We start from the raw sequence: 14,964 nt of genomic DNA on the forward strand, positions 1-14,964 counted from the left end.
GCTGCCAGGAAAACACAATCAAATTAGTAAATCTGAGAAAGTAAATGAAGTCCTCTACACTCTCAGTGAGAAGGTCTGAGCCAGAGGCATAGCTCCAGGAAGACAAGGACTCTGTCCTGGCCACCACATAGCACACGGTGCATGGTCAGCACAGAAACGCAGTCTCTTCCTTTAGTGGTCACACAGGCTGCTTGGGGGATACTGAAGAAAGTACGGGTGGTAAATAACTTGGGATTCACTGCCCACATTGCAGGGAAATAGCGGGTTGAATCTTTAAAAAGAAAAAAATTATAATGTATGATGTTCTCCTATCTTTCACTTTTACAAAATTGGTAATAAAGCACAATTCTTAAGCTGCTTTTCATTTTTTTATTGCTGTTAATTCAAGGAAAAAAGGTTGCATAAAATCCAATCTGTTCTAGAAATATAAGTGGCCTTTCCAGTACATAACATTTCAAATATCAAAGTATATGGTAAACATACAAATAAGGAGAAGGCAACACACCTCCTATGTACAGTACAGTATTTAAAATCATAAAATAAGCTCCATAAAGTACAACTGGCGAGTGATTCACAACGCGGTCCATACGTGGCTTATCAAAACTCTCACTTGAACAACTCAACTGTAGCTTAACAATTAATTTAATAATGTGGTCCAAAAATACCCAGATCAAATAAAATATAATTAATCAAAATAATTTCCTTTACTCAAACTTTTTCTTCTTTTTAAATTAAAGCTTTCATCTATCCCTTCACACCCATCCCTCCCCCCTTTAATCCCCACCCCTGAAATAAAGTTTCAAAATGTACATTGGTGCTATAAATAGAAATGATATCTAGGAAGCATTGGATGAAGCTTCTTTTTCTTCAAGTTTTTCCTCTTGTCTAGCAATCTGTTAGGCTTCTGAACCAAGACCAGGTTCCTTGCTGCGCACCAATGTTGCCTTGCACAACAGAAGCCTTTTGTGTCTGCTCTGCGTTGAAGGACAGGAACAGACCCAAACCCCTTACTCATGACCATACAGCGGCAGGTGCTCATTGCCGTTGAATGCAGCAGTCCACAAACACACCCAATCTCCAGATAACCTCAGTGCACTTTAGGAAATCAAAAATTACCTGGAAGCAGTTTAGTACAGAGATTGGCTTTTTAAAAAAACTTTTTTTTTTAAACAGCAGCATTAAACTTAGTGACATGACACTGACATGATTAATACCATCTTAACACACTCCAAATTCAGTCTTTCACATTATAATCAAGCACAGTGGTAAACTGGTATAAAAGTGACTTTGCTACGAGAGACAGATTAGGAACAAATACCTGACTTTTGCAGAAATGCAGAGCTTCTGTTCAGACTGCAATAAACCACACACATTTCAACACAACAGAACACTAACATTTGGTGTAGGAAAAGAAGAGATCTTCGCTCAGGTAGTGTCTCAGCAGGACACAATGGTAGACTACAAATAAAATAGGCTGTCGACTGCCATTGCCAACATAAACACGGAGGACAGTATTCACACTAGTTTGTTCACTTTATGTCTCTCTGAGCAACAGGCTACAAAAGTATGATGAAGTAAAAAGTTTTTTGTTTGTAAGAAAAAGCTCTTTGTCCACTTCATACATCATATTTTTTCAGTTTCATATGGTTTCACTTCTTCCACTTATTTTAACTTTTATTTGGAAAACAAGTGCAGCATGTATGTATTTATGTGGTGCTGTTTATTACAAGTATACTCCCTACTTGGGGAATTTGATTTCTCCCTTATGATGAAGGTGAAACAGTTTACCCTCAATTCATGTGTAGAGCAGTTTACAGAAGTGTGGGCCAATGCACCAGCCGCCCCATGCAGCGTGCCACTGGAACACGGGGGTGGTGGGGAGAAAGGTGTACTTTAGGATGAAAGTGAGAAAAGCTGGGGAAGAAGCAAAGTATCTTTTTTTCAAAACCATACGACTGTCACTAGTGTTGTAAAAAAAAACAAAAAAGGTCAGATACACAGTTTTAGAAATTCAGTAAACATTACACACAGCAAGGATTCAGTGTAAAGAAAAAACCACGCATCCATTTTCCTTTTGATAGTTTGTTTGGATGTTTAACATGAATCATACAAATAAGCCTGTTGTTGAACCAGGAGACCAGAGGCTCAAAAGCAATGCATTCTTTTTTGTTTTGTTTTGGACATCAGTACAGGAGAAACGAAAAACCCCAACTGCGTAGACATCTCAGAAATGTACAGACAAAAAAACATGAACAAAATACCTTTCCTTTCCTCCCCTCCACACCCCACCATGACTCCCCACACTTCAGTGTGTTAGGTAGGTAGGCAAGCTTTACTCGGTTCAGTCTGCAGAGTCCAACGTGTCATTAGAAGGGGGGAGGGGAGGTGCGTATCTCAGTCTGTAAGTGCCTAAAACGGGAAAGAGAACTGCTAAGTCACTGCTCACAACGCAATGCATCACAACCACTACAAGCTATCAAACGGACATGCTCGGCAGAAGGCATCTTCCGCACTACCACGATTCCAAAACGGTCAATAAAATGACTTTCTAAAAGTAATATAAAGTTTGTGCTCTAAGTTCTACCTAAAGCTATCAAACTTCAGCTTCCTTTAAAAATGCCAAGTATATACTCCCAATTCAAGACTCTATTACTGGGTGATGTCTGGCAAAATGACAAAAGCCAAATGCAAGTGAAAGATAAGGGTTTGAGGTGTATATGGAATTTGCATTTTACTCATACTTATTTAAGAACATTTTCTTAGTTTTTAGTGGTAATAATATTCAATTTAGTTCGAATTCCCTTACTCTCAAACCAGTGCTTAAAATATTTTGTTCCTTAAAATGCAATAGCATTTTATTTAAAACACCTACTGGGCAGGAGAAGAGCATGGGCAATACACTGAGCACAGACTGGCTAGCTATGCAGCTATACTAAAATAACAACTACCAATCTTACATGGCAGATGACTCTATTTCATCCTAGTTTTCTAATATTTAAAAATTTGCTTACTTTATGAAAGAGGATTGTAGCTTTAAAAAAAGTGCTGCAAACCAGAGATTTAATATTCTATTGGCAAATTCCCGTTATATTCTTTAAAAAGTGCCTTTTTGGTTTCTTTCTTGCTTGGGAACTGAACTGCTCTGAACTTCCTGGTGCTGTATGACCTGGGTCTACACTAGGCTCTGCTGTCTGCACTTTACAACTCATCACATCCGTAAACACACACACAATGACGACTTTCAACAGGATCCCCGTGACCAGTAAGGTGGGGAGACACCGGCACACTAAAAGCAAGTCCTCTGGGAGCTCTCATGATTACCTTGTTGACTGGCCTCCATGGACGACTGCTTACACTCCTGTGCAAAGTGTCCGCTTACACCACAGTTGTAACATGAAACACTCCCATTCTTCTTGGGCCCCGAACCACTCGTGTTGGCAACTACACTGGGTGCTGCATATACGGGATAGTATCTCCCAAATCCTGCCACCTGCTGCAGGCCATAGCTGGCTTGGTTCCCCATGACGGGGTCATGCACCAGTCCATTTGCATATGGTGTCGGAGGCAGAAAGAAAGGAAGTTGGTTTCCATTGCTCTGATGTGCTTGGTTGAGGTAGCTGCCATTGCAGAGGGATGGCAGAGGGAAGAACGGAAGTCGGTACACAGGTCCTGGCATTGGGTTAGGATAATAGTAACTATTTAGCTGAAGGTTTCCATTGGTCCCACAGCTGCACCTTCGCCCACAAGAACCACAAGGACCTGAGCCCACCTGCTGTGGCGGCAACACTGTCCCATTAGCGTTCGTGTTTCCCACAGCACTGATGTAAGAGGTGCTGTCGCTCTGTGCAGTACTGTGTGTCAGAGCAGGGCTTGGGCTGGGGGCGGGGCCTGGGGTGTGGGTAGGAACCGCAGGAGGGACTGCAGACTGGGCCTGACTCATGCCGGCTCCCGCGGACTGGGTGGAGGTGGACACTGTGCTGAGCACACTGGAATTCTGGCTGGCTAACACACTGGCAGCGAGGGGAGAGCCCGGGAGGGTGTAGGGAGCTGGTGGCTGTGCAGCTGAGAGGCCAGCTGCTGAAAGAACTACCTTCACATTGGTAGGCTGAGGGACTGTCCCTGTGTTTCCCTCAATTTGAGGCACCATTTGATTGAGTCCTACCACTTGGGATGCAGATTTGGTGATGGGGTCCGTGGCAGCACCAAGAGATCCTGGGAAACTGCCCGGATTATGGACAGGAATGAAGGCTGTGTTTGGTGATCCGATGCTCAGACTCCCAGCTGGCTGCTGAGGGACGTTCAACGGGCAGCTCTCGGAAGATCCCTGCGGCGGCGGCAGCTTTAGCCTCTGAATCGTTAGGTGCAAAGCAGGAGTACTGCTATGAGGAAGAAACGCTGATGGAAGAGGCAGAGGGGAAGCCAGCAGTTCCAGGTGCTTTTCTGATTCACCAGCAGCAGCTGCCGGTCCTAATATCCCAACAGGGGTAGCACTGGTGGACTCCCTAATTGCAGAAATAGCAACAGGACTCGGAACAAGCATGCCTATTGTTTTGCCATCAGCAGATTTGGGGGGAGGAACGACAACTTCAGACTTCTGGGCAACGTGGTGCATGACACAGTGTAAAGTTGGCATAAAAGAAATATGCTGATACTTGGGCGAGTTTAAGGGATCGTCTAAAAGGCTTCCGTTGTCGTTTCCTAAGGAAGCCATTTCCACAGGTGGCTGGACAGTGACAGCCTGGTTGACAGAGCTGTAAGTTGTAAACCTGGTTGCCAATGGATTCCCAGAATCATCAGAATTGCTGTCTGTGTCTGAGGGAAACAAATAGAAATACATGTTAACACAAATGTTAACTCCTATCTCTCTTGCTGGAAACAAATTTTCAGTCCACCTAAAATGAACTTTGAAGTTTGGAACTGGAGGAAACGTGTCCCCTAGGCTTCCTAACAGCCAAACTGATCCTCTTTTAATTTTTGGCTTTCTACGAACTTTATTTAAAAAACATAGAGATTTAAAAAAAAAATAGAGATTCTGGAAAATGTGGAGACAAGAGAAAGATCAGTGGCTGCCAGGGGTGGCAGGTGGAAGAGAGATGACTAGGAGGAACACGGATTTTTAGGCAGTGAAACACTTTTCTGAGCTACTGTAATGATAGACCATGTCATTAATCATTTATCCAAAGCCATTGAAAGTATGTCATCAAGAGTGAACTCTCAGCCCTGGCTGGTGTGGCTCAGTGGATAGAGCATCGGCCCGAACACTGGAGAGTCATGGGCTCAATCCCCTGACTGGGGGAGTGTGCAGGAGGCAACCAATCAATGTGTTTCTCTCACATCAATGTTTCTCCCCCCCCCTCTAAAAAAAAAAAAAAAAAAACAATGGAAAAAATATCCTCTAGTGAGGATTAACAACAACAACAACAAAAGTGAACTCTCAGGTAAACTATGGACTTTGGTCGATAACGCTGTATCAATGTAGGTTCATTCTTGGTAAAAATAAACAAACAAACTATTCTAGTGAGTTATGTTGAAAATGGGGGAGGTTATACATGTGTGGGAAGAACGGGGTAGATGGGAAATCTCTGTACTTTCCTCTCAATTTTATTGTAAATCTAAAACTGCTCTAAAAAAAATGTCTTTAATAAAAAAATATCAATGGATAAAGCAACAAAAGGTTAATTGGAGACTGAATGACGCACAGTGTAAAATACAGAGATTTATTTAATATCACCTTATTACTGAGAAAAGGATTATATATTTTTAACTTTAATCAATTTTAGGCAATTTACCTGATTTATATTCTGTATTGCCAAACCCAAAGTCTTTCTGTCTCACAAAAATAATGCCATTTAAAGGAGCCCAAATAAAACTGTATTTAACTCAAATATGTAGAGGTAGGGAATATAAGAGTTTTTTTCAGAATTCAATACATATTCTTACTTTTATATATTTCAGTGGGGTAAAGAAAATTTAAAGCTTTTATTAGAGTCATAAAGCAAATGTGCTAGAACACAGGAAGCAGGGCAGGCACGAGAGCACTGCCTCTTCCTGAGAGCAAAACGACATAGACAGAGACAAAATTAAGCTGCACTGGTTTCTATTACTATATCATACTTATGCTTGCATACAAAAATAACTTCAATCCAGACTTCTCCTGGATTTCCTGACTTTTGGTATAAAGAGGGCAAAAGATAAAATCTAATTCACAATGTTTAAATATCATAAAGCCAGATACTGCAATAATATGTACAGAGGCCATGCAATTAACATCTCTCTGCTAATAAATAAGCAGAACTGTAATACTTAAATGTTTATATTTATTAAGACCAAAACTAGTTATACTGAGCTAAGATGTTAAAAATGTTTTTAAACAATACACTAAAAACAAATCATACAAGTCTTCCTGGAAAATGGTTAAACAGAACCTACTCAGTGACAGAATATCACGGTGTTTATTAATTCAACTATGATAATTTACATCAGAGGGAAGAGATTCAATTTAGGAGTAAATGGTTCTAGCATAAATTCCCCTTAAAACTAAAGTGTTTATTGCTAAACTTTACAAAACAAAAAGTATCCAAAAATTAATAACTTATTTAGGGCAATTATATCTATATCTGTACCATCATTATAAGTACAGAATTAAAGAAACATTTAAGTCCAAAAAAAAAAAAAAAGGGCTGCAACAGTTTTCAGATGGTCAATTAAATTTCTATATAAACTGTTCTTTTGTTTTTTCAAATTATAAGAAAGAGTTTATTTAGAAAGTTACAGAGGTAGTAGAAGTGAGCCAGCTGGGCTGTGTAGGCTCAGGAAACAAGTTACAGAAGCAAAAGGAGGGTGGTGCTTGGATCTTAGGAGAGGGAAAGGTGATGGCCTGGGGGAAGAAGTGAAGGACTGAGAGGCCTGGGCATGCTCCCAAGAGAAGAGTGCATTTAAATCTTAAGTCACAGCAAATGGACCCATGATTTTAAATGGTCCTAAATGATTTTCTAGGCATTGTAAAGGCTCATCTAACTGTAGAGAGATAGGTCTCATCCTTTTTTGTGTGTTGATTTTGAAAAGTACAGTCTCAAAACAATACCCCATTAGGAACAAAAAGAACAACCACCAAGCCACATGCTTTTCAAAGAAACCATTTCATGCCCTTAAAATCAAGGCTTTTAAAAAAATAAATCATAGTGGATATTCACCCCCTGCGGGTTTAGAGAGTCCCAGGTAAGTTTTCATTTAGAGAAGGCTCATTTAGTCACTGATAACTGAACCTATCCAAAAAAGGGCAAGTTCCTCTATACAGGCCACCAACTCACTCTAAAGATGACAAAAAAGGGATGCTGTAAAGTAACCCAAGGGTACAGATGTACTCACAGGTCAGAAATGCAGTGTTGCTGTAGACTGTTAGAATTAGGGGGTAGAGTCCCTGCATGCGACACTTGGTATGACTTGAAAATAATTGCAAAATAAAGAGTGGCTAAATGTATGTGAGACAACAGCACAATTGCCACCATTTCTTAGACAAGACCTGACGCTGTAACACAGACGCTAGGGTCTCAGAGAGCTGTAGCCTGCCCAAGAGAAGCCACATGTGGTTTAAATGCTGTGTTCCAAGGATCTCCAGAGATCTTTAAGTGACCTAGAGAAATAGTTTACTACTGCCCACCAGGACAGGAAACCTTATAACCAAGATGTCACCAATCAGATATCGTCACCATGTGTAAAAAATGACATCCTCATCCAACTTATACATTTTTGAGATCTCACTTCTAGAGTAGAGTAGGGACTTCTGATACTCCACTCCTTAAAAGCAACAAGAATCCTGGCAAAAACTGTCAAAATCAAATTTTTCAGAACTCTGGAGATTAACGACTTGCAGCAGTCTGAGGAGTATTTATTCAAGAAAAACAGCTGAATCTCAAGAATTGTGGCATTTTACCTTGCCTAATTCTATCTCACTTTCTCCAGCTCTGAAGTAGCTTTGTAAACTATCAGTCTTACAACTACAGTAATTATGAAAACCAGCAGCCTAGCAGCCACAAGAAGCATGGGTTTGGACCTCTCTAAAAGCCATGCCCAAAGAAATGTCACTATTTGACTGTTTGGCAGCTTCAGTTCACTCTATGTTAACAGCCCTTTACTCACAGGGCATTGGTCACAATCAATCAGCAGCAACTATTTAACAACTTGGCTACCTGAGGCAGCATTACCAATTAGGGCTAACAAAAGGAAAAACTTAAAAAGAAACAATGGAGAATGGGATGTCCATAGGGAGCTTTGAAACGCTTCTGATATAGTCTTAGGAATCTAGAAGGTCACACTCACTGTCTAGGGCTGTATGCTTGCCCAGGAAATACCTAAGAAGGCTTTCACTTTTGGGTGTATTTGAGCCTCTGTTTAAGGAGGAATTGAAGATATAAAACTTTCAAAAAACAAATACCAAAATGGCAGAGTGTAAATCATAAGTTATCAATAATGACAGTAAATTTAAATAGATTAAGCACTTCAAATGACAAAGATAGGCAGAATGGCTAAAAAAATCATAACCCAATTATATGCTGTCTATTAGAGACACACTTTAGATTCAAAGACACAAATAGGTTTAAAGTAAAAGGATGGAAAAAGAAGTACCCTATAAACAATACCCAAAACAGAGCTCAAGTGGCTATCTTACTATCAGATAAAAATTAAGAAAAAATTATTATAGGGACAAAGGATATTTTATAATGATAAAAGCATCAATCCATCAGGAAGACATTAAAATTATAAATATATATGTGCATCCAATAATATATAAGTTTTTAATATTTCTACACTAACTGTACATTTTGTTATGACTGTCTTCTTTCTATTTAATTTCATATGTAGTGAAATGTTAAAAAAAAAAAAAAATCAACATTGCCAGGACCTGCTAAGTCAATGGTCCATACACTCTTTATACCAATTAAATTAAAAATCAATAACGATATTTATGAGAACATAAAATTACTTATGTATGACTGATTTTAAGAGACAACACGTATTACCCTCCACTACCCCCATGTTCACTCCAAAGAGCAAACCTCTGTCTTTTTCTTCTTCACTTTCAAAACTCTCTCTTCCATCATGTCGTGGGCTAGAGGGAGAACTGTAACTCTCTGAAGATGTTTCTCCACATGTGTCATGTCCAGATCCAATGTCCAAATTCGCATCTAAAAATAATAATTCTATTTTTAAAAATCATGTTAAGTAAATTAAATTCTGAATTGAACCAGTAGAAATAAGTTACATCTGTAGTTTTTTGTTTTTGTTTTAGTTTTCCTACAATTACCTAAAAAGCTGGTATCTAACCTAGGTAAAAATTCACTATTAAATCACAATTTTAATTGAAAATAATTTATAAATACATTCTTAAAACAACAAAGGCAGAGGAAAATGTCAATCTTATTGACTTTAAAAAAATCAGAGTTAAGGTTCTTTGTAGGGTCTTGTCCAATAACAACAGCATACTGGGCCATTTTCGAAGTCTAGATATTTTAACTTCTCAGAACTTGTTGGACATTCATTCCTTAAAAGACCTCAAGAATAGAACTGACTGCCAAAAATCCCCATTCAGTTAAAATTACTATGCCTGAGTATTCAAAAGGGGTAAAATCCTATCTAGTGGACTGAGTAGCTCTTTTGAGTTCTGCCTAGAAGCCAAGGTGACACAGAGGCAGTGTTGGGGGTGAAGTGCAAAAGCTGTCATGATCAATTAGCTACATCTCTTTTGAGTACAGAGGCGAGATTATTGGTATACCTAGTATTGTACATTCCTGCACTGCCCCTAATTTAGGGTACTGTCCTATTCATTTCTGTAAATCCATAGTTCCTACCTTGCAACAGCATTCAACTTGCTTAGTGAATAGTTTAGTGCATAAATCCCCATAAGAGGGATTTCAGAGGGATCTTTTAGAACTATAGATGAGTGAATTATTTCCATGGCAACTTGGTAAAACCAATGAAAGGTAATAACTATTAATCACTTGGACAAAATATGTGTTAGAGAAAAGATATGGTTTGTGATGACCAAGTTAGTTGACTAAGCTGTGCCTTTTGAATGGACTAAATTTGCAGCAATTGTTAAAAGATGACCTAGCCTAGCCCAACTACAATAGTGAATAAATACTGAGTAACAATAAAGTCATTAAATATTGCTAATTCCTTTTGAGTAATAAAATGCCAAACTACCACGGAAAAACTGAACAAAATCTCATGAGTGTAATTGGCTGAGGAGTTATTGGGCAAGTAACGATTTTACAGAAAAGTAATCTGGAGTATACTTATCCTATAAAATAAAAGGCTAATATGCAAATCGACCAAAAGGCAGAATGACCAGTTGCTATGACATGCACTGACCACCAGGGGACAGACCCTCAACACAGGAGCTGCCCCCTGGTGGTCAGTGCGCTCCCACAGGGGGAGTGCCACTCAGCCAGAAGCCAGGCTCACAGCTGTTGAGTGCAGCAGCGGCAGGTGGATATCCCCCGAGGGGTCCCGGACTGTGAGAGGGCGCAGGCCAGGCTAAAGGCCCCTACCCCCCCCCCCCCCTCAGTGCACGAATGTTGTGCACCGGGCCTCTAGTGTACAATAATAGGTTTTGAATTACCAGTCACAGTGTGACCAAGGGATGCACATCAACACCAATGGCTACCCAGAGACAAATTTATGTACCATAATGGCCAAAACCTGGCATTAAATTGGACTAACAAAATTGAAAACTCTAAAACTGTGGCACATATGGAAATTCTGCATATAAATATTTCTACCCACCCCCCTCAGTGCACGAATGTTGTGCACCGGGCCTCTAGTGTACAATAATAGGTTTTGAATTACCAGTCACAGTGTGACCAAGGGATGCACATCAACACCAATGGCTACCCAGAGACAAATTTATGTACCATAATGGCCAAAACCTGGCATTAAATTGGACTAACAAAATTGAAAACTCTAAAACTGTGGCACATATGGAAATTCTGCATATAAATATTTCAACCAGCATATAACAAAATTAACAATTTAAGGATTAAGAGAATCAAAGATTCAACATGATAGTCTCAAACCAAAAATGACAGGCTAAAAAGGAAACCAGTGGGATCAGGTGAGCTGAGATTTGCTCACTAAAACTCAGTGAAACTACAGAATGTGTGTGCATGTGTGCTTTTAATGCAGCTATTTCTCAAAATGACACAATTTTAAAAATTATTTTCTTTAGATTATATAGCTAGTAAATATTCAACTCACCAAATTATCACATATTAATCTGTAGTTTTCAAAGAACTAAATACATAAATCTACACTAAACATAATTTTCTCTTTTTGAGCATCTCAAAGGTACTTAGGAATTGTGTAGAGTCTTTGGAATTTTTATGAGAAATTATGTGACACCCTAGAGTCAGAAGGTGTGAAGGTGAGGATATGCCAAAGGATATTCCACAAATCGCCCTTAAAAATAGAGATATAAACTTTTTTATTTGTTATCATGTCTCACAGGGTAAAAGATCATGCAAGAAGACAAAAAGCAAAAACTTACATTAGCCACTATTCTAACAATAAAAATCCTGGCTATTAGTATATATGAACAAACAGAAATTACACTTAACTGTTTAGGTACATCAGAACCACAATTAAAGAAAGTCAGAGACATTTAAATCACTAAAGCCTTTTAAAAGAAATTGAGAAGTCAACCACCTCATTCTCCCCAAGCTTTCTGGTGCCGCAATCAGCAACAGAAGAGCAGGGTGGAAGAAACACGGGTGATACACTGTAACAGAGTTCTTAATAGTGTAGACAAGGTAAATCATACATCTTTTCAGCAGAGAGAGTTAATGCATGAAGTTTTAAAGCAAAAACACTGTAAAGAATACTGATGATGACCAGCACAGAGAGCTTTTGGGGAGGCAGCAACATGGAGGGGGACTGTGAGGGGTTATTTTGTTCCTTTTTGTACCTTTAGAATGTCAAACTACATTAATGTTTTATTACTCAAAATAGAAGTTAAAATTTTAAATTAAAAACAAATAATACTTATCTTAAACTAGACTGGATTATTTAAAGATCTGAATAACATACAAATCAGAAGGACCCAATATTTTCAGTTTCAATCTAGTATCCACATTTTATGATATGCATGATTGTTCCATAAAAAAAGAAATCAAAATATATCATGAGTTCACTGAATGCTTTAGGTAATTCCTTGATACCTTAATATTTTAAGGAGAAATAAACAAGAGTTTTTCATAAGTTGGAGACAGCAAACATCTGAGCTACATTTGACATCAATGAGACAAGTTGTACAAAGTATATTTTATTTATAATCATGCTCTATAACTGTAAGTATATATGAATCAGTGACATGTATATACATGATAAAACAGAATAAGGTTTATCTTAAACATCCTGAAGTTGTACTTTCATAATATTTGAAAACAGAGAAAGAAATTGGAACTTGAGATATTATTAAAAAGTTCTTAATAAACTTTATAGCATATGTGTTTCTTTTAACTTAGACTAGTGAAAAGGAACTAAATTATTGAACACCCATGTACTCAGTGCTAGCTAAATGCTTTCACAATAAATTTTTTACCATCTGGTAAAGTAGGCATTATTCCTGTTTTACAAATGAGAAAACTAAGGCTTCAGAGAGGCCACACATTTAAGAAACCGGTGGAGTACAAGATTCAAACGCATATCTGTCTGAGATTAAAATCCACACATTTCTCCTCTGAAAATATGAAGCTAAAAAGGAGAGAAGTGTCACAAATTTCTTTGGTGAGCACCAGTTCCCAAATTATGTGAGACAAGAGAGGGTGATCTTGTGAGGGTGGTATATATAAGGTGGGGCAAAAGTAGGTTTACAGTTGTGAGTAAAACAGTTTTTCTTGTATTATTTACTTATTATTTTTCTATACAAACAATTGTAAATCTCCTTTTGCCCACCCCTGTATTTGACAACAGTTTTAACTGGAAAATGACCTGATTTATTGTATATGCTTTAGAAGACAATATGGTGGCAGTGAGAAAAAAAACTTGAAGGAGGCAAGAACAGACAGGGAGATCTGGCAAAAGCTATTTCCAATCATCCATTGGCAGAGACCTTTTGTCTTATTTCAGCTTTTTCCTCCTCCTTTTAGCTGCCATCACCACAGGAAACATCAAAATGTTAAAATATACTCCTAAACAACATGTTTTTTTTCCCATGCTATACACCGCCCCCCCCCCCCCCAAAGACAGCTCAGTTAATTCATTCAATGACTTGGTCCGATGATTTTATAGTCAAAATTAACCACATTCCTTTTATTCAATCTCTCTAAACAAATATCTAGTTAAAAAACACTCCATTAAAAATATTCTGGTTATTTATGTTGCATCACACCTTAATGTAGTAACATTTGAATAACACCTCAATTTTAAATCCTTATTTGTGCGATCAGTCTAGTATTAGGTACACAAATGCACAAAACATTCTCCTAGTAGTCTGTGGGCTTGTATTCTTTTTTATCTTTACTATTAATAGTAAAGGTAAACTAACACAGAAAAATTATCAATGAACCAGCAGATGGGACATCTCTCAGTCAAATGAACACATAACCTTTCACCTAAAAATAAAGGGACCTTAAAATAACAATGGGTAAACGAAAACCACACAAATCCAGTACAATAAGAATGAGGGTCTGAATTCCTCTAAAGTACCATAAACTCTACAGGACAGTTATTAAACATGAAAAAGTGAATAGATTCTAAAAATGACTTTCTATAAGAATGGGTCCCAGTTGCCAGGAGGGTGGGAAAGGCCTGCCAGGTCTCCTGGACCTCTCCTCTGGAGCAGGGACCAGCTTGAGACGGTAACAGGTGAGGAGGCTGCTGGCAGCAGAGGAGAGAAGAGCTGGGTCAGAGAACTGTAGTAAACTCCATGGACGAGTCATATTTCCTACATTAATGCCATTAATTAATACTTCAGAACTGTTTAATTCAGACACTGCTATTCACATCGACGCAGGATAAAAGCATGTCAGGATTTGACATAACAGCTCAATTCCTACTACAAAAGGTATACTAAAGACATTTCGGCGACGGGTATTTGAAATAAGTACATTCTTACCTTTCACAGAACCACCCTGGGCATGCTGAGTCGTGGAGAGTCTAATACCATTTATTCTACTATTCAATCTGTTGTCAGTTTTCTTAATTTTCTCTCTAAACCAAAAGTATACAAGTTACCAACATTTTTATAAGGTTCTGCAGAGAACACATTAAGAACAGTAGTATTACTAAAATTCCCCTCATTTTTATAATTAAAACTTTTTTTAGTAAGGTATACTCTAAAAGCAAGATTTGATGTACAGTTCTGAGAGTTTTGCCCCTCCAAACTGAATATAATATTTGACAAGAGCTTTATTTTTATCACTTGCATATGTTGATTATTCTGCACTAAAAAATAAAGCCCAGAGGTAAAAATATAAAGAAAAATAATGGAAAGATACTACTTATACTACATAAATTAAATGTGCCCATAATCAAATGCTGTATGTTGCCCCTTCTTACGAATTTCTATTACTGGAGACATTAAATTGAACCTACTTTTCTACTTGTGGCTTTCCTTTCTTCTTATTTATTGAAGGTAAGCTTCGTTTTTCACTTGAATGCTAGTGGAGAGAATAGAAAGAAATCAGACTAAAGTTAACACCTCACTTTGGAAGGTATCCTCTTATTCTGCTATCAAGATTAAAATGATACATTCCCAGTTGTATATTCTAATAGATTTTTATTTTTCAACTTATTTTTGAAGTTACCTACCAGAACCACTAAAATTTTTATAATCCCCGACAAATACTTAATATTGTTAATCATGAGAAGAAAAATATCTATTTAGCATTTTGCTTTAAAAATGGACTTGAGAAGCGGCGCGAACCTCAGCTGGACGGATCCGGATCTCGGGCCGGCAAGAGCGTT

At 38.1% G+C, this 14,964-nt stretch overlaps 1 protein-coding gene across 3 annotated transcripts in view; it reads right to left on the reverse strand.

Annotated features, from left to right (window-relative positions):
* Positions 1-355: 355 nt before the first annotated feature.
* The window catches only part of ZCCHC2 (zinc finger, CCHC domain containing 2), a 43,044-nt gene continuing 28,435 nt past the window's right edge, over positions 356-14,964 (reverse strand). The window contains exons 9-13 of one of the 3 annotated variants that reach the window (XM_014529644.1): positions 14,593-14,657; positions 14,114-14,208; positions 9,057-9,185; positions 3,322-4,812; positions 356-2,409 (exon numbers count right to left, since the gene is read on the reverse strand). In XM_014529644.1, the coding sequence (XP_014385130.1) occupies positions 2,342-2,409; positions 3,322-4,812; positions 9,057-9,185; positions 14,114-14,208; positions 14,593-14,657 (1,848 nt within the window). In that variant the 3' untranslated portion in view covers positions 356-2,341. Of the gene's footprint in view, positions 2,410-3,321; positions 4,813-9,020; positions 9,186-14,113; positions 14,209-14,592; positions 14,658-14,964 lie in introns of all 3 variants that reach the window. The other 2 variants (XM_014529643.1, XM_014529645.1) reach the window with 2 other exon arrangements.

This window comes from Myotis brandtii, unplaced genomic scaffold (assembly GCF_000412655.1).
Source record: "Myotis brandtii unplaced genomic scaffold, ASM41265v1 scaffold69, whole genome shotgun sequence".
NCBI lineage: Eukaryota > Metazoa > Chordata > Mammalia > Chiroptera > Vespertilionidae > Myotis > Myotis brandtii.